The following is a 20,504-nucleotide window of genomic DNA, read 5'->3' as shown; positions in this document are numbered from 1 at the left end:
AATGTTCTTATCTGTTGATGTAGTATTTGAACATGCATACAAATATTTATGTAAGTGCATTTTCTTATATAATATTGTAATAAAATCAGAAGAACGTGAGTACTCACAAGGACTGGCTAAATTATATTCATATATCTGGTTGCTAATAACATTAAATCATTAAAAATCAGTGAATATTCAATGATATGGGAGAATGTTCAGTGAAAAACACACATTGCATAAAGCGTCAGCAAGTTCAAGTTCTGGTCTTGAACCAAAAAAACCATAAAACACACACACACACACACACACACACACGTTGCAAAACATCTTACATAAAAAAACTTACATATATAAGCATACAAGAAAATACATGGGTATATATATTTACATATGTATATTTATGTATATGTATATATATGTATATATATAATATGAGGTCAGTTTTATTAAAAGAATACACTGCAAGCTTGGTGGTGGTGGCTCATGCCTATAAACCTAGCTATTCAGGAGGCTGAGATATGAGAATTGTGGTTTAAAACTAGCCTGAAGACAGAAGTCTATAAGACTCTTATCTCCAATTAACCACTAAAAAGCCGGAAGTGGAGCTATGGCTCAAGTGGTAAAACACTAGCCTTGAGCTAAAAACTCAGTGACAGTGCCCAGGCCCTGAGTTCAAGGTCTAGAACAGGCGTGCGTGCACACACACACACACACACACACACAAAATACATAGCTAATAAAAAATTGAGGGATGTGTGCAGTTCGTGAATGGTTATTCCTTTATCTTCAAAACTGGGCATAATATATATGTATAACAATTCAATTATTATTTTGTAACTAGGAGAAAGTTATTTTAAAAGAGAAGGCTGTGTGGGGTGCCAGGGGCTCATGCCTGTAATCCTAGCTACTTGGGAGGCTGAGATCTGAGGATCACAGTTCAAAGTCAGCCTGGGCAAGCAAGTCCTTGAGACTCTTATCTCCAATAAACCAACAAAAAAGCAGAAGTGATGCTGTGGCTCAAAGCACTTGCCTTGAGCTGAAGAGCTCAGGGTGAGTGCCCAGGCCCAGAGTTCAAGCCCCACAACCAATAACAAAAGAGAGAGAAAGCTGTTAGTGTGCTTCCTGTGAGTGTTCAGTGCTCCCTTTTTCTCTTAGGTCTGTCCAAGTCATAGGCTACTTTCAGAATACACTGAAAGCCTTAGAGGAAAATCTAATGCTTCCTTCACAGGCTGTTTGGGCCACTCCAAAGAAGGGAAAATTACCTTTCTGAAGTAGAGAATGCCTCATTTCTTAAACCAATGACTTGCTATTCATTGGCCCCTACCAAAACAATCATTTCTGTAGAGTCTAGTGCTACAGATTGTTATGACTCTCTGGAAAATCCCCTAGGTTGCATGTGACCCCGGGTCAGGACATACAGAACCTACCACAAGTATCACAAGGGCTCTGTTGAGGTCCTGATTCCAAAGCAGCATGCTTGTGAAGACTAGAAATACCCAGGGCCACCCTGGTATATTTTATGCTTCAAGAATGTCTTCTTGGGCTGGGATGTAGCTCAGTGGCAAAGCACTTGCAACATCCTGGGTTCAATCCCCAGTACCAAAAAAGAAAAGACCAAAAAAAAAAATGCAGTTAAAAAAAAAGAACGTCTTCTTGATAGGGAAGAATGTGGGTGTCCTGTGCCATTCCCTACACTACAGACAGCACTGTAGGAATATGAACGTCAGAAGGCTGAAAGCCACCCTTCTTATACTACGCTATTCTTCCTCCCCTTCTTATACTAGGCTATCCTTCCTCCCCTCCTTACACTAGGTTATCCATCCTTCCTCCATCTATACCAGAAAGCTCACACTTAGGTATAGGATTCAACAGGAAAGGTTGTATGTAGTCTGTGACAGAGAAAATAAAAGGCTATCATTAAGACATGGCAGTTTAGTTCACATTTCCCAGATATTACCTAATAGAAAATCCTACAGCCCGTGTTTCCTGAGAGTCTAAAATTTTGATAGATGGAGCCAGGGGATGGGTGGGAACAAAATACAAGCATAATAAGAAAGGTTAGGAACAGAGATTGCAAAGTGGTGAGCCAATCTGGTTCATAACCATATTTTGTTTGATCCTCCCCCAACACGAAATTTTTAACTGGATGATTTCACAAATAGAGACCTATTTTGGGCATCTGTTCAAAATGTCAAAATATCCAAGGACTTGGCAACACTGGGCCTATAGTCTCCCATGGCACTAAGTAGCTGACCATTTGAAAAAGTTTATACTCCTAAGCTCCATTATGTCAGGCACAGTACTGAAAGCCAATGATGACAACACAGACCCCAGAGCACCGCCCGCTCCTGCTGCACATGTTCTTGGGTCTGTCCTGCTCTTGTATGAGTCTGAATCTGTATCTGCTTGCTACAGAGTGTGTGTGGGCGTGTGGGGAAGTGTGTGTGTGTGTGTGTGTGTGTGTGTGTAATTGATCCTTTCCAGTTTATTACTTTTTATTTCTGTTTTGAATCTAATGGAACACTAAGAAAGATAAAATCTGCCTTTTGATGAAGATTTTCTTCTTAAAAAAAAAAAGGCAACCCAAAATTTGTTTTAATCCATAGAGTCCCAGCAGGCCAGAAAGAAGGTCAAAGAGGTCTCCAAGGGATTTATAAGACTAAAATATTCCTAACAACAGCTGGCAAAGTATTCAAAGGCCAGCATGAGAAGCATGGGAGAAATCATGGTTCTTCTTTGAAGTTATGTCCCTTCATGGAATCTATCTCTATTCCCTTAGCTGGAAATCTCACCTTACCAAGTGCAGGCAGAGGCTCTGACTCAGAATGAAATACAGTAGTTCCTTGTCAATCCTAATGATAAAAACTTCAGTCTCTCTAGAAATTACTGTTTTGATAAAAATGCTCTCTAAACCTAACCTTACAATGTTCCTTCAATGGACCTCCAGTAACCATTGCATAAGTTATCTACATAACAAAATCACCTTCCTGTCTTGCCACCTGGATATGGAGACATTAAATTCATTTGTGCTTAGTTTCTAAAATAGCATGTGGTCTTCAATTCACAAAAGTATCCATTTACGTATAAAACCATCATGGTCTACTACTATGTTTATATCCCAGAATACTATGCAGTTTTTGTTTGTTTGTACTAGTCCTGGAGCTTGAATTCAGGGCTTGGGTGCTGTCCTTGAACCTTTTAGTTCAAGGCTAGTACTTTGCCACTTGAGCCACAGCTCCATTTCTGGCTTTTTGTTGGTTAATTGGAGATAAGAGTCTTGAGGACTTTCTTGACCTGGCTTGGCTTTGAACTTTGACCTTCACATCTCTCCACCATTGGCTACTCAGATGCTTGCATTAATTCTGCAGTTTTAAACCCATGCAATGGTTAAAATCAATGCCAACTATACTGGAAGTTAATATAAATGGAGTTAAACTAAGTGAAACTACAGGAGCTTAAAACATTATGGACATAGCAGAAAATGAAATAAACAGGCTGGTCAATGTATATTTAGTCAGACACAATGCCAGACAAGCATAAATCAAACACGTTTCCACTGAGATTAAAAACACATATGCTTTCTTAAACAGACCTACGTCTCTACTACTTATTTTATTCCACTTAATAACTTCTAAACCATTTAGGAGCGACTATCTCTAACATATTTAATCTAGTCTGGGGCTAGGAATATGGCCTTAGTGGTAAGAGTGCTTGCCTGGTATACATGAAGCCCTGGGTTAGATTCTTCAGCACCACAGATATAGAAAAAGCCAGAAGTGGCGCTGTGGCTCAAGTGGCAGAGTGCTAGCCTTGAACAACAACAAAAAAAAGCCAGGGACAGTGCTCAGGCCCTGAGTTCAAGGCGCAGGACTGGCAAAAAAAAAAATCTAGTCTGGCCATAATCTCTAAGAGTCGAGTTTTCATAGTCCTCATTCTAAAATCTCACATATTTTTACCTTTCAGCTAGAAACAATGCTATTACAAATAATTTATTACACACCCAATAGTGGTGAAAGGCCTGCTTTGTTATCCATTACTCAAGGGGTCAGCAAGTCATTGTACTGCAGTAGCTGATGTGAAGGTAGCAAACACTATATGGAAAGCAGTAGGGGAAAGTCCTCAAAGCCCAGATCCTTGCCTCCTAAAACCAGATTTTTTTTTTTTCTGCAAATGATTCCTGACACACAGGCAAAATATATTCAAATGCAAAAGAGAACAAGCAAATACACCATTCCCTTTCCAGATCTGAGATAATCTATTTCCTTACCTGGATAATCTACTTCCTCCAACCTAGTTCCTTGGAGCAAAGAGAAAAACAGTAAGCTGTAAACTGGGCACTGGTGGCTCATATCTATAATCCTAGCTACTCAGGAGTGCATTAGCCTTGAGCACAAAAGCTCAAGGACAGTGATTAGACCCTGAATTCAAGCCCCAGAATAGGGCACAAGTGTGCCCGTATGCACACACACACACACACACACACACACACACACACACACACACACACACACACACAGAGGAGTAGAATAGTAATGAGAGAATCCAAGCTCTCCAACTATCACCAGGATGGTCAAGGCTAACAGAAACAGAGAGCCAACTGATTTCCCCCCTGTTCTTGGATGACAGGTGGCTTATACCTAAATTCATTGGCCCTGGAGCACAACTAACACACTGCCAGAGAAAACTGACAGCTGTGTCTCAGAGGATTTCTCTCATCTTGTTCTATGTAATTTCCAGAGTTCCTTGCCTTAGTAAAAGTAAAGCCTTGGCAAAAAGTACTGACAGAGGGCTAAACTGTAAGACTTCCTAGGAAATACGAAGCAAAGTGGTTTGAAATGGAAACTATTAAAATAAAAAAAACAACAACCAGTTAACCTCTTGAAAAGCAACAAACTGATTCTGGCTGTCTGGTTCTTGGTTCAGTCGAATGCAATAGATTTAGGTTTTCTAAATCTAAAGCCTTTCTAAAGCCTTTTGAGTTGTACTATCTAGAAATTACTGGTCCCCAGTTTCTCCCTCTCCAATGGCTGGCTTTCCTACACAAAGGTAACTGTCATTCACTCCATAGGCATCTATTAAGTACCTACTCTGCCAATACTGTACAGTGATAGACAAGGGAAAAAGTATCCTCTGTCTCATTGAGCTTACATTCTGTTATGGGCACAATAAGCCTGCTATAAAGATTGAAACCGTACACAAAGTAACAACATAGGAAGTAAAGGTCCTCTACAAGCTACAACTGACCATCTGGTATATATGTCGAGTATTTTCTGTGTACCTGAGAAATATCTACCCATGATTTTAGTTGTTCATTCAATAAAAACTGTTTTGTTTAATCTCTCCCCTTTAGCAATCAAGCTTGGGTTCTTTCTATTACCTTCTTTTAAGACAGGCTTTAACCTTGAAGGGCATCTTGTTATCTTTATGATTTCCCACTTTGGATCCTTTAGGGATTTGAGAGAAATGAAGTGGTCCTAAAAGCCCCCTCCCCTGAGTCTCAGAGGCTCTAGTTTCTGAACTGATTACTCTGTTTGCTTCCTTCCAGAAGTCAAGCCTTCGCTTTGGATTCTAATCCTGCTTTGCTCTCACAGTCCCTAGCTACTGAGCACTGAATCTTCCCTCTTTCTACATCAGCTTGATCTAGCAACTTACTTCTTCACCTCCAGAAACTGGAGCTGGCTTCACTACTCTGACCCAGGCCACAGTAAGGGAAAAGGAGCAGGGTAAACTGGGGTCTTTTTGTTCTCCCAGTAAAGAGCATTCACCTCTAGTTTTCCTTCTTGTTTTTCTAAGATCACAAAATAAGGGCTTCTTGGCTCTCTCTCCACTACAACAAATTATTCAGAATCCACTGGCCATTAAAAATTAGCATCTAGGGCTGGGGATATGGCCTAGTGGCAAGAGTGCCTGCCTCGGATACACAAGGCCCTGGGTTCGATTCCCCAGCACCACATATACAGAAAACGGCCAGAAGCGGCGCTGTGGCTCAAGTGGCAGAGTGCTAGCTAGCCTTGAGCGGGAAGAAGCCAGGGACAGTGCTCAGGCCCTGAGTCCAAGGCCCAGGACTGGCCAAAAAAAAAAAAAAAAAAAAAAAATTAGCATCTAAGACCATGGATCTTTCCTTTCAATAGATATGTCATTTTAAATTCGCATGTAGACATTTTACAATTTGGGCACATGAATAATAGGAAGTATTATAATTATCCCAAGCAGCAAGGCCACGTACATCAAAGAGCCTTTAGAAAGTCAGAGGTTATGCAGCAATCTGAAATCCTGGTATCTAGAAGACAACAATAATCACAGAGGCATGGAAGTCTGTGAATGGCTAGTTGAACCAATGTTTGTCACCAACAAGTTCTAGCCAAAGGGGAAAGCTGGCTACTATTTTAGCTTTTATTATCTTTCTCCTTTTGAGAGAAACCTAAAGTCACAAAATATAAATACAAGTTTATAAGGGCTAATAAAGGGCAATGACTCTAGGAACACTCATATCTTAGATCACTACGTATGTCTCAGAGTACTAAAAACAAATACTAATCAGTATACTCATTGATGAACAAGAACATTATACAGCTTATTTACAAATCAGGTTTTACCAGTGCATATGCTCAAAATATATTTGTTAAGACAAAGATCTGATTATAAAAGTCATTTTCCAGATATGCATACAGGTTAAACAAACACTCTTCAGTATTAAGCGAATAAGCTGAAATTTCTCAAAGTATTTCTCTGTTTTCTTTTGGATTTCAGGAAAAATACTAAGATATGTTTCTCCACTACTTTGCTTACATGCCTACAAATAAACCACCAATTCTAAGAGAAAACTGAGTTCTAATTAATCATATTTTGGTGTGCCCAAATAACCCAGGGGTTTAGAAAATAATAAGAGTTTTGAGTATTTTACAATGTTATGCAAATTTCTACTTTCCCTGTAAGAAAAGGCTCTTTGCTGGGTGGAGATCATGGTTCAAGGCCAGCCTGGGCAGGAAAGGCCGTGAGACTCATCTCTAATTAACTACCAAAAAGCCAGAAATAGGGCTGGGGATATAGCCTAGTGGCAAGAGTGCCTGCCTCGGATACAGGAGGCCCTAGGTTCGATTCCCCAGCACCACATATACAGAAAACGGCCAGAAGCGGCGCTGTGGCTCAAGTGGCAGAGTGCTAGCCTTGAGCGGGAAGAAGCCAGGGACAGTGCTCAGGCCCTGAGTCCAAGGCCCAGGACTGGCCAAAAAAAAAAAAGCCAGAAATAGAGCTGTGGCTCAAAGTTGTAGAGTACTAACCTTCAGCACAAAAGCTCAGGGACAGTGCCCTGGCCCTGAATTGAAGCTCCAGGACTGGCAGGCATGCACCCTTCCACCCCCAAGCTCTTTATAGTCTTCCACACTTTCAAAACCTCTAAGTGGCATCATGGGTATGTTAGGATCCCAAATTCAAGGTCTCCCAAGCAGGAAGAGGACCAGTGGTCTCCCTGAAGGGTAAGCTGACAGCTACATTCCTGGGTCTTCCAGTCTGCTGTGGCCAAGCTAAGCAACACAAGAAATGAAGGGTGCATCTCATGCTCTAAGCGGTCTGCACCAGTCTAATTCCAAACGCCCCTCATCAGGGCTGGCTTTCCAGAGATACTGTAAGCTTTCACAGATGCAAGCAGCTGCTGGTTCTTCTATTAAGTTATTGTAGTTAAGTATACCCTTGTGATTTTTTGGCAAGAGTAAGAATTTTTGAAGCACTTAAGACATTTCTCTAGGGGCTGGGAATATGGCCTAGTGGCAAGAGTGCTTGCCTCGTATACATGAGGCCCTGGGTTCGATTCCTCAGCACCACATATACAGAAAATGGCCAGAAGTGGCGCTGTGGCTCAAGTGGCAGAGTGCTAGCCTTGAGCAAAAAAGAAGCCAGGGACAGTGGTCAGGCCCTGAGTTCACGGCCTAGGACTGGCCAAAAAAAAAAAGACATTTCTCTAGAAAGGAAGGTTAACAATTTCTGAAACTCTTAAGTATTCTGTAGAGTTTAGCATTGAGATCATAAATATCAAATTGTTGCTCGCTGTATGTGCATTAATATAAAACAGAAAATAAAGCAAGTTGATAAACCTTTTTAAAAGCAGTATGGTATCACAAGAAGTCAAAAATCTTCAGTCTGGGGACTGGGGATATGGCCTAGTGGCAAGAGTGCTTGCCTTATATACATGAAGCCCTGCTTTCCATTCCCCAGCACAACGTACACAGAAAACGGCCAGAAGTGGTGCTGTAGCTCAAGTGGCAGAGTGCTAGCTAGCCTTGAGCAAAAGGAAGCCAGGGACAGTGCTCAGGCCCTGAGTCCAAGACCCAGGACTGGCAAAAACAACAACAACAAAAAAAAAACACTTCAGTCTGGCCATGGCAAGGCCATTCATTCTAGCTGGGCTACCTGCACTAGTCACTTCATCTCTAGGACTCAAAAAAGATGGGGTCGATAGAGAAGCTTGTCTACATAGACCTCTTTCAGATGAAAAAAAAAAAAAAAAAACCAGCCGCTGGTGGCTCACGCCTGTAATCCTAGCTACTCAGGAGGCTGAGATCTGAGGATCACAGTTCAAAGCCAGCTCAGACAGAAAAGTTCATGAGATTTTTTTTTTTCCAGTCCTGGGGCTTAGCACTCTACCACTTGAGCCACAGCACCACTTCTGGCTTTTTCTATATATGTGGTGCTAAGGAATCGGACCCAGGGCTTCATGTATAAGAGGCGAGCACTCTACCACTAGACCATATTCCCAGCCCTCCGTGAGATTCTTATCTCCAATAAACTATTCAGAAAAAGTCAGAAATGGCACTGTAGCTCAAGTGGCAGAGCACTAGCCTTGAGCAAAAGAAGCTCAGAAACAGTGCCCAGGCCTTGAATTCCAAGTCCCAGCACTAGCCAAAAATAAAATAAATTACCATTCTACAAACTGAATGCTTATTTTTTTCAGTGATGCCTCACACTGGATATAATTCAATTACTTTAACAAGTTATTATATTAAAAATAAACATTAAACTGGGCATGGAGGTATGTATCTGTAATCTCAGCACTCAAGAAGCTGAGGCAGAAAAATCTTGAGCTTAAGACAGATCTTTCAACAATGAGTTCCAGGTCAGCCTGGGTCATCCAGTGAGACTCTTTCTTTTTTTTTTTTTTGGCCAGTCCTGGGCCTTGGACTCAGGGCCTGAGCACTGTCCCTGGCTTCTTCCCGCTCAAGGCTAGCTAGCACTCTGCCACTTGAGCCACAGCGCCGCTTCTGGCCGTTTTCTGTATATGTGGTGCTGGGGAATCGAAACTAGGGCCTCGTGTATCCGAGGCAGGCACTCTTGCCACTAGGCTATATCCCCAGCCCGAGACTCTTTCTTAATCAAGCTAATCAATCAATAAAAATAAGCACTAAGAGAAGAAGACTGAATCTCCAAAATACCTAGCAAAAAGTTAGGCTGCCAGGTGTGGTTGAATTTAAACCCTGGTACTGCCAAAAGACTGGAGACATTATAGCACATGCCTGTAGTCACAGAAGCAGAGAGGCTGAAGCAGGAGGATTGCAAGTTCAAGGCTAGCCTGAATTGTAGAGTGAGACTCTGAAATAAATACATAAGCTGGGTACTGTGGTTCATGACTGTAATCCTAGCTACTTGGGAGGTAGAGAACTGGAGGACAGAGCTCGAGGACAGCCCACATGGAACAATCCATGAGACAACATCTCCAATGGAAGAAAGGTGGACACAGTGGCATGTGCTTGTCATTCCAGCAACTATGGGAAGCTTAAAGTAGGCAGATCACAGCACAGATGAGCAAGAGGACAGGAAGGGAGCCCCTATCCTAAAAATAGCCAATGTAAAACAGGACCAGAGGTATGGCTCAGTGGTAGGGCAACTGCCTAGCAAATGCCAGGTCCTGAGTTCACTCTAGTGCCACCAAAATAATAATGATGATGATAATGATAATAATAATAATAACAGCAGAGACTTATTCAAATTATCCACAAAGCTCTTAAAACTCAATAATAAGAAGACAATTTAAAAATGGGCTGGGCCAGATTTCAACAGATATCTCATCAAAGATGATAATGTATGATGGCAACTAAGAATATGAAAAGATAGGAGGTGGGAAGGACAGTGATTAATTAGACATTATTGTAAAAACATGTGGAAATGTAACAATGAAATTTCCTAAACAACTAATGTAAGTTAATAAAAAATGTACAAAAAATGTTCTTCATCATTATGTCTCACAACCAAGCTGTCCTTCAGTAGAAATGCATGGATAAACTGGTCCATCCACACCTTGCATTATCCAGCCTAAAAGGAGAGCTACCAAGCCACCCAGAAATCATATTTCGTTATTTAATCAGTATTGGTGTCAGGGCCTAGCTCTTGCTCAGTTGGTGCTCCACCATTAGCACACATCAAGTTTTGGTTTTTGCTGATTATTTTGGAGATGAAAACTAGACTTTTCTGCTCCTGCTGGCTTTGAACTTCAATCCTCTAGATCTCAGCCTCCTGTACACAGTAGGGATTTTAAATGTGTGTGTGTGTGTGTGTGTGTGTGTGTGTGTGTGTGTGTGTGTTGTGTGTGTGGCCAGTATTGGGGCTTGAACTCAAGGCCTAGGCACTGTCCCTGAGCCTCTTTGTGCTCAAGGCTAGCACTCTATCTCTTGAGCCACAGCACCACTTCCGGCTTTTTTCTATATATGTGGTGCTGAAGAATTGAACGCAGGGCTTCACGTATACGAGGCGAGCACTTTATCACTAGGCCATATTCCCAGCCCCATGTATATCCTTAAGTGAAAGAAGCTAGTCTGAATAGGCTATGTGATACTCCAGAAAAGGCAAAATTAGAAGACAGTGAAAATATCACTGCCTAATAGGGGAGAGAGGGAAGAGTGGAATAAATAGGATTTTTAGGCAACTTCCTACATGATACTATGATAGTGGATAGCTGTCATTATAAATGTGTTCAAGCCAGGACTGGAGGTGTGGCTCAAGTGGTAGAGGGCATGCCTAGCACCTTGCCTACTACCACAACCCCCCCACCCCCCAAAAAAAGCTTTTTATTTAAGCCCATAGGATGTATAACACCCAAGGGTTAATCTTAATGTTCACTATAAACTTAAGGTCAATACAAGTTCATTGTAATAAATGCTCCACTCTGTCGGAAAATATTGATAACGGGGGAGGGGGGTGGCATGTACAGACGAAGAACACAGATGGTAAATCCCTACACATTCTGTTCAAGTTTTTTTTTTTCCTTCCTTTTTTTGGTGCCATTACTGAGGCTTGAATCCAGGGCTCTCAATTCCTTTTTGCTCCCAGATGGTGCTCTACCATTTGGGCCACACCTCTACTTCCTATTTTTCTCCTTTTCACTAAGGTGTGTGTGTGTGTGTGTGTGTGTGTGTGTGTGTGTGTGTGTGTGTATGTGTGTGTGCACAAGCTTTTGTGCTCAACACTAGTGCTCTACCATTTGAGGCACAACTCCATTTTCTGGCTTTTTGGTGATTAATTGGAGATAGGAGTCTCACCGACATTCCTGCTTGGGCTGGCTTTGAACTGTGATTCTCAGATCTCAGCCTCCTGAGTAGCTAGGATTATAGAGCTACTAGCACCTGTCTAAGAATTTTTTTACTATGTTGAAAACATAAAATATTAAGTGACTGGTGTCACAGTAATGGGACTGTTTTCTCCTTTTTATAAGAATTTCTGACTTTTATTTTTTGCAGTTAAGAAGACCAAAAATACATACATACCTGAATATATATATGCATAAATATGCAGAGATTTATTATTTATCTGCTATAATAAACTTTAGGGGATTTGCTCAGTTTACTTGCTCAGGTTGTGATCTCTAACCCAGCTTTTCGCTTGTTAACTGGAGATAAGTCTTGTAAACATTTCTGCCTAGCTGGCTTTGAACCATGATCCCTCAGATTTTAGCCACTTAAGGAGCTAGGGTTACAGGTATAAGTTGCCAGCACCTGGCTGGAAATATTTTAAAATTAACCACTGGAAAAAATGTAAACAAATCAGTCTGAGTGGCAAAGTTCAAGTGGTAGAGGCCAGGCCTGGCATATGTGAGGCCCTGAGTTCAATCCCTAGTATAAAAAAAAAAAAAGTTTAGGGCTGGGAATATGGCCTAGTGGTAAAGTGCTCGCCTCGTATTCATGAAGCCCTGGGTTCAATTCCTCAGCACCACATATATAGAAAAAGCCAGAAGTGGTGCTGTGGCTCAAGAGGTAGAGTGCTAGCCTTGAGCAAAAAGAAGCGAGGGACAGTGCTCAGGCCTGAGTCCAAGGCCCCAGACTGGCAAAAAACAAACAAAAAAAGTTTAAACAAACTTTACTAAATATACATTATTCCTTTCTAATATTATACTTAGTTAAAATAACTGATTTTTTTGTCTAGGACTTTTGCCATGTTAGGAACAAAAACATTTTTGGCTACCAACATTATCGTACCTCTGCTTTTAAATACATTGGGTAAAGAATCTATAACACAGGCTAAAAGAAACAGGGTCATTTTGGAAGTATGAGTCATTGGGACTGGCCTAGGCAACACTTAATGCTCCCAAGTTCTAGGCCTTCCCTGGCACTTCTTTACCTCAGCAGTCTATTTGCCACCTTCTTCTCCACACTGTCCTGCATTTCCTGAGAAATTACAGCCTGCTCCACTCATTTATTTCACAATCACCAAGCCCTCGATTTCTATAGAGACATAAATGATGAGACCCTGGTTCTGGGCTCTAGAGTTTACAATCCACTAGGGAGAAAGATCTTCAAACCAAGCAGGCACTATACAAGCGGGGTTAGCATACTTTGTTTGAATAGGGCCAGAAAGTAAATAGTTCTTCTGGCTGCACAGACCATGCAGTCCCTATCCCAGCTACTCTACTCCCCTACCGTGGCACGAAAGGATCCACTGACATTATGTAAATGGATGAGAGTGGCTACGGTCCAACAAAAATTTAATTTACAAAACCAGGCAAGAGGCCAGATTTGACCTGTATGCTGCAGTGTTTGCTACCCCATGGGAGACAGCATCCTAGGACACATCCATCAAAGCTCCTAAGAGCTTCAGAAAAGTCCTGCAGGACGACGTGCTGCCTCACAGGAAGTGCCGTCAAAGCTTTTCTGAGCAGCTACAGCAAACTACAAGGACCTTCCTTGAAAGTAGTGGCCTAGTAAGTAAATGCTTCCTTCAAATGTCAATGAATTGGTTTTTAAAACTAGCAACTCTCAATCAATCTTCCCCCCCCCCCCCCCCCCCCGTCCTGGGGCTTGGACTCAGGGCCTGAGCACTGTCCCTGGCTTCTTTTTGCTCAAGGTTAGCACTCTGCCACTTGAGCCACAGCGCCACTTCTGGCATTTTCTATATATGTGTTGCTGAGGGATCGAACCCAGGACTTCATGTATACGAGGCAAGCACTCTTGCAACTAGGCCATATTCCCACCCCTCAATGATTTTGATCCAGACATATCTACACAATGTGCTACTAATTCATTACTGCTGTAGCCATCTGCTTTTTTCTTAAACATTAGAAAAAGCATTTGGAAGCAGCCCTGTGAAAGTGACAGCCAGACTGGAACTGTGTACACCCTGCTTTATCTACATCCTGGTGTATCTGCATATTGACTTTAGAAGGAGCCTTAGAAACTACTTGGTCCAGCCTGCTCCATCTAAAGATGACAAACTCACTCTTTAGTTAACAAATGAAACATATCAGATCTACATTAGTCAGTCTTATTAACACTGAAACATACATGCAATCAAACAAGAGGAAACGGGAGAGAAGGAGACAGAGGAGACAGGCAAGGGGGAGAAGAGGGGAAATAAGGCCTCCTTCAACCAAGCTGGATATGTGCTCAAACAAATACCTTTCATTGTTGCTCTTCATGGAAAATTTTGAAAAGATATAAAAGAAAAAAGAAAAAAATAGAAATAAAATGCCTAAAACTATCCTGAGGCAATAACTTTCCCTAACATTTTTACTTTTCCTATCAAATCCCTTTTTTACAGTGCATATTAGAAAAAAATGTTTTGTTTTCTCCTTTCTTCATGAAACACTATATCAAGAATAGTTTCTCATACTCTTTAATATGGCTTAAGTAATATTGGTGCTTAACTTCCACTAAATAAACGGATGCTAAGCATACTAAAATTCCCCTCCACTTGTTGTATAGTTTGGGTCTTCCTTCCATTTTTTGTAATACATTAAAAAAATTGAAAATAATCCTATGCAAGTTTATAAAACTGCTCAAACACAGTATTTTCTATTTATGTATTTGCAGCAAATAGTTCTGTGAAACGGTTATGCTCTTGGGCCTACGGGTACTGTGCACACTGGTGACCAAAGAGGAAGCACACCCCTGCCCCAAGACCTTCTCTACTGAGGACAGAGGCAATAGGACAGCCAATAAGCACCACAACTAGCGCCCAGAAGGAGCCTTTTGATTGCTCTCCAGCAACAACCACCAGAGGAAAGCTATTTTGACTCGACTACTAGTCGTAGGGCTCGATCTCAGAGCTAGGCCGCTATCCCTGAGCCTCTTTGTGCTCGAAGTTAATACTCTACCACTTGGGCCACAGCTCCACTTCCAGTTTTGGGGTCATTAATTGGAGATAAGAGTCACATGGATTTTGCTGCCCAGGCTTCAAATCACAATCCTCAGATCTCAGCCTCCTGAGTAGCAAGGATTACAGGTGTAAGCCACAGACACGTGGCTTTGACTGTTATTCTTAAAATCATATAGAAAAAAAGATGTGAAATAACTGTGACAGGTGTCACATCTAGAGCATCTAGAGGATTTGTGGGAAATGATGGGTCTCTCTCCCACGGGTATCTGGAGGAGAGCTCTCTGCCAAGTGTTGACTACACAGAGCATGAGTGGACAAAATGTCCTAACACTGTGGACGCCTGTCCTGTAGCAGCCAAAGCATGTTTCCAAAAGTTCATGTGGGCTATGAAACCTCTGCTGCTTGGCATAGAACAGAAATATGCTTTCCTTATTTCAGTTGCCAATCAAAAAAACTTCATTTTGGGCTGGGAATGTGGCCTAGGGGTAGACTGCTTGCCTATCATCAATGAAGCCCTGGGTTCGATTCCTCAGCACCAAATAAACAGAAAAAGCCAGAAGTGGCGCTGTGGCTCAAGTGGTAGAGTAGCTATCCCTGAGCAAAGAAGCTCAGGGACAGTGCTCAGGCCCTGGGTTCAAGCTCCAGGACTGGCAAAAAAAAAATTCATTTTGTGTCAGTACTGGGTCTTGAATTCAGGGCTTTGCTCAGCTTTTACATTCAGGGAGGATGTTCTACCACTTGAGCTATGCCTCTACTTTGGGATTATTGCTGGTTAACTGGTGCTAAGTCTTGCTGATTTGTGTGCCCAGGTTGTATTCTAACTGTGACTCTCAAAACTCAGTCTCCTGAGCAGTTAGGATCACAGGTGTAAGCAACTGGCAACCCAGCTTGCCTATCATTTATAATGCTGGAAACTTTCCCTCCTCAAATTGTCCTTGGCCTTTGTGTGACAGAGGAAGTAGGGTATAAGATCGCTTAGTGGACTGAATGAGTTACAGTTGACCTCCTAAGTTACCTGTGACAAGTTCACATCTACTTCCTGAGTAAATACCTGAGCTTTGTAAAGGCTACAATGTCTGTAACATTTAGTCTTATATAACTCAGCAAAATTAAGTCTAAGCCAGTGTGACACAATGACATTATTCTTTTAAAGATAAAAAGGAATATTTCAGACTAACATCTACATCTACAATTCTGTTTCATCTATAGAATCTTTACAAATAAATTACTTTTCAAACTGAACTTTCTCAGGGTTATCTGTGGGTACTTCACATTCTAATCACAGAAAAAGAAACACACAGAAAAACAAGTGCAAGGGGCTGGGAATATGGCCTAGTGGCAAGAGAGCTTGCTTGCCTCCTATACATGAAGCCCTGGGTTCGATTCTCCAGCACCACATATCTAGAAAACGGCCAGAAGAGGCGCTGTGGCTCAAGTGGCAGAGTGCTAGCCTTGAGCAAAAAGAAGCCAGGGACAGTGCTCAGGCCCTGAGTCCACGCCCCAGGACTGGCCAAAAAAAAAAAGAAAAGAAAAACAAGTGCAAGGTGACAAAGACTTGTGACCAAGACAGCATGTTCTCACTCCCCACTACCTGTGTCTGTTTGACAAATAGATTTGCATGACGGGGCACAAACTCTTCTATTGTGCATTTGCCAAAAGAACTTTGGATATGCAAACATGAAAGGACAAGTACATATACCTGAAGAGTCAGGCCACATGGAAATCTGTGAAATGTGGAAAGTGATCACCATTACCTCTTAGATAGAACACCAGAAAACGCTAAATCAATGCTTCAAGACAATAACACAAGTAAGTGGCCAACAAACCCATGTATATCGAACACCAAAATGGCACTAGTCACATCTGATCACAGACAACCAGCCCTAGGGGGGCCTTTGCAAGCATGTTGAGTTTACTAGAAAGACTGGGAAGGACATGGCCTGCACACTTACCTTACCAGTGCATCTGGTTTGCTTAGCTGGTTATTAGGAATACAGTTTTCCATTAAGTCCTTGTGTGCGCTTGGACTCTTGCTGGTGCACTTCTGCTTCTTCTCGTTTTTACTAGAGGAGGAAGGGATGCTCCCGTTTGTAGCACTGTGACTTCGAGGGGAGGAGTTCACAACTCCACTGGCATTTTTGTAATTTTTTGAAGCAGTGCATGAGTCCTCTTTTAAGAGATTTTCTGTACTTCCCACAAGATCATTATTTAACCTTTTACTATTGATATGGTTTTCCATATACTCAATTTCTTGTATTTTAGAGTCTACAGGTTGTAGAATATTGTTGTTATTTATTCCAACGTTGTGTTTTTTGGCATCCTTGTCCTTTTCTTTTCCTTTTTCTCGATATTCTATCTCTGGCAAAGTTGTGGACAGTTTTTTGTTGGCTGGGATGCCTCCATTGTGATGTATAAGGATCGAGGAATCCATATCAGGTAGTCCTTTGGCTGCTACAATACCAAAAACAAGCCAACAAACAAAACAGCCCACACTGGAATATTCAGTTTTAAAGATGTAAGATAACATTGACTCAACAAACCTATTAGCTTGCCTTAGAAATTTACTACATTAATTTGTGAACTCATTTAGAAGCAATAGTTACTACACATCATGCTAACTTCAAGAAGCAAGTCTGTTTGAGAATCTGTACTTTAGAAAATCATCATCATTTTTGAATACCAAACTACTAAAGATTTGACCTTAAAATAATTTTAGAATATTGTAATTAAGCCACACTTATTACATCAATCAAATCAAATTTGTCTATCATTGATGATGAAAGGAAAAAGTCAAATTATTCTCCTAATTTTTAAAAGATAACTGGATTGCCAAGTACCAGTGGCTCATGTTTCAAATCTTAGCTACTCAGGAGGCTGAGATCTGAGGATCACAATTCAAAGCCAGCCCCAGCGGGAAAGTCTGTGAGATTCTTATTGCCAGTTAATCACAGAAAAGGCCAAAGTGACTCTGTGGCTCAGGTGGTAGAGTGCTAACCCTGACCAAAAAAACTGAGGCACTGTGCCAGGCCCCAGGCCAGCCCAAAAAAAAAAATAAATAAATAACTGGATTGAACTACTAACCATTTTACTGGAAATAAAAAAGTTAATGAAACAAGAGGTGTGATTTCAGCATAAAGGCTATCTACCCCTTCTTGACTCCAGTGCTGAGGTAATAAGAAGTCTATACCATATACTAGGCCACTTTTAAAAAACTTTCTGGACTGGAGGTGTGGTTCAAGTGGTAGAGCACCTGCTTAGTCAGCATGTGGTGCAAAGTTAAATCTCTAGTAAATAGTTTTCTGTGTCAATTCTATGTGTTCCAATTTGTTCATGTCAATTTGAGAGACATTTTTGCACAATCTCAGAAAATCTCAGATTTTGACATATATTAACTAAAAACATGACTTCAAACTTCTAATATCCAAGCCAAGAAAACTAATACTGTTGTCAATTCATCTTTATCTATTGGTTGCATATCTGTGCTAGTGGTTTCATTAAAAATGGTTCAATTTCCTGGGCGCCAGTGGTTCACACTGATAATCCTATAGCTACTCAAGAGGCTGAGATCTGAGGATTGCAGTTCAAAGCCAGCCTGGCTGGAAAGTCTGTGAGACTCTTAACTCCAATTAACCACCAGAAAACTGGAAGTGGTGCTGTGGTTCAAGTGGTAGAGTACTAGCCTTGAGCTGAAGAGCTCAGGGAAGCGCCCAGGCCCAGAGTTCAAGCCCCACAACACACACATACACATACACACAAATAAATAGTTCAATTTAAAATCTCTGTCGCATTATATGAAACAGGATAATCAGCACTTTCTGTCTTTGCTGTATTCAGAAGACTTCTGATTTACAACTTATAAATCGATCCTACAGGTTCAAATCTCTATTTTGTTTATACTATGGTTCTTGGCTTGTTCAGTTGCAATTTAAAGTTAAATATCATTTTGTTGTAACAAAGTATCAAATAAATGAAAAAATAATGAAATAAACATATTTAGAAAATGATGAATGAATAAACAAATATGTAGCATATTTAGAAGCAGATATCCTCAGAGTGTAGGTAGCAAGACCTTATCCATATTCTATCTTTTTTTTTTGTCAGTTGTGGGACTTGAACTCAGGACCTTGGGACTTGAACTCAAGGCCTAGCCACTATCCTGAACTCTTCCACTCAAGACTAGCACTTCACCACTTTGAGCCACAGCTCCACTTCCAGTTTTCTGGTGGTTAACGGGAGATAAGAGTCTCACAAACTTTTCTGCCCGGACTGGCTTTGAACTGCACTCCTCAGATCTCAGCCTCCTGAGTAGCTAGGATTACAGGTATGAGCCACCAGTACTTGGCCATACTTTATCTTCTGACTAGGTAAAACAATGGCTCTGAGGCAGAATACCAGAAAAGAGGAAAACCCAAAGCCCTAGCTACTGCTCCGAAAAGAAAACTCTACAAGGAGACACAGCAGATCGGCTGACAGCTTTGGGGTAAATCCCTACCTTCCTCCGCCTCTTTTTCTTGCTTCTGTAGCATCTGTTGCTCTGGAGGGAGGGCCTGCTGAAGAAGCTGCATGTAGAATTCGTTCTCTTTTTGTACTTCCTTTTGCTTTCTTAACCGCATTTTGTAGCTCACATAACTTTTGAAGCCAAAGCCCAAAGTCACCACAGGATAACCAATACTAGAAAGAAGACAATCCAGCCAATCATTGCAAGTTTGAAAAAAACAATACATGCATCAAATCAAGTACATCAGGATACCTGTGACTTAAAATTAGAAGGTAAAGGGGCTGGGAATGTGGCTTAGTGGTAGAGTGCTTGCCTTTCATGCATGTAGCCCTGGGCTCGATTTCTCAGAAAAAGCTGGAAGGAAATGGTGCTGTGGCTCAAAGTGGCAGAGTGCTACCTTTGAGCAAAAGAAACTCAGAGACAGTGCCTAGACCCTGAGTTCAAACTCCAGGATTGACAAAAAAAAAAAAAAAAAAAAAAAGAAGATAAATTCTTACAATTAAAAAATAAAGTCTAGCTGATGATAGCTGAAGACAGTATTCAGTAAAAGCATACATAAATGTGGTATCTAAATGACATTTTTAAAATTATCATTCCACATTTTCATTTGAAAATCAGAGGCAGTCACATACAGAACAAGCCCCCAGCGAACAGCAGGACTACTAATCCATTAAAAAAAAAAAAAGCTTCCCATCAGACTTCAGTGCTCTTTAAATCAATTCAAGGAGTTGCAACAGTGACAGTCAGATGCAGTGGCTAGAGTCTCTCAAGAATTATTGGTCCGGCTTATGCATTAGAATTGCAGTATCTGTATGCTAAGAACTAAGAAGGGACAGGTTTTATGGTTGATCACAACAAAATAAATATTAAAAAAAATCAAAAGGGCATTCCGTTTTTAACATTAGAAGCTGACTAATTTTAACTTAATTTTCTTACTGCCTGAGTAACGTCATCAGCTATTCCTAGAAAATTAATTCACAAATACTGTCACACATAAATTAAAGAATCTTTTAAGTAAGTGTCAGATATCAGGGTTGTGCTACGAAATTAAACCAGGTGTACTTATAACTTTAATTCTGAGATAGATGGCAGAAATATTTTCATTCAACTCATCATCCTGTCTAATGCCATTTCAAAGCCTCTGCAAACATTGTCAAACTCATATTAAGCTTCATTAACATCAACTCTTATCAGTGCATAGTTAAGATTAGATGTAGTCTCCCTACAAATTTAAAGAAACATGTTTTAATGAATAGGTTTATTTTAATTCACTTGTTTGTGAAAAGATAAAAAATACTGGAAACAATATTTTCTATTTATTTTGAATTTTGTCATAAACATGAACAAAAACTGGTACATTTATGAGAAACATAATATGTAATTTTATAATCAACATGTATAAAAATCGAGCTCATTTTCAAAACTGTTTCTGGTTAGATTAAATGAAAAA

General features: G+C 40.8%; 1 protein-coding gene across 1 annotated transcript in view; it reads right to left on the bottom strand.

Moving 5' to 3' along the window:
* Maco1 (macoilin 1) overlaps positions 1-20,504 on the bottom strand; it is a 73,424-nt gene that overhangs the window by 24,052 nt on the left and 28,868 nt on the right. The window contains 2 exon segments of the mRNA XM_048350542.1: positions 16,509-17,007; positions 19,049-19,227. Coding sequence (XP_048206499.1) covers positions 16,509-17,007; positions 19,049-19,227 — 678 coding nt within the window.

The sequence above is a fragment of the Perognathus longimembris genome, chromosome 7 (genome assembly GCF_023159225.1).
Source record: "Perognathus longimembris pacificus isolate PPM17 chromosome 7, ASM2315922v1, whole genome shotgun sequence".
In the NCBI taxonomy this organism is placed as follows: Eukaryota; Metazoa; Chordata; class Mammalia; order Rodentia; family Heteromyidae; genus Perognathus; species Perognathus longimembris.
This window is presented reverse-complemented; position numbering and strand designations above follow the sequence as displayed.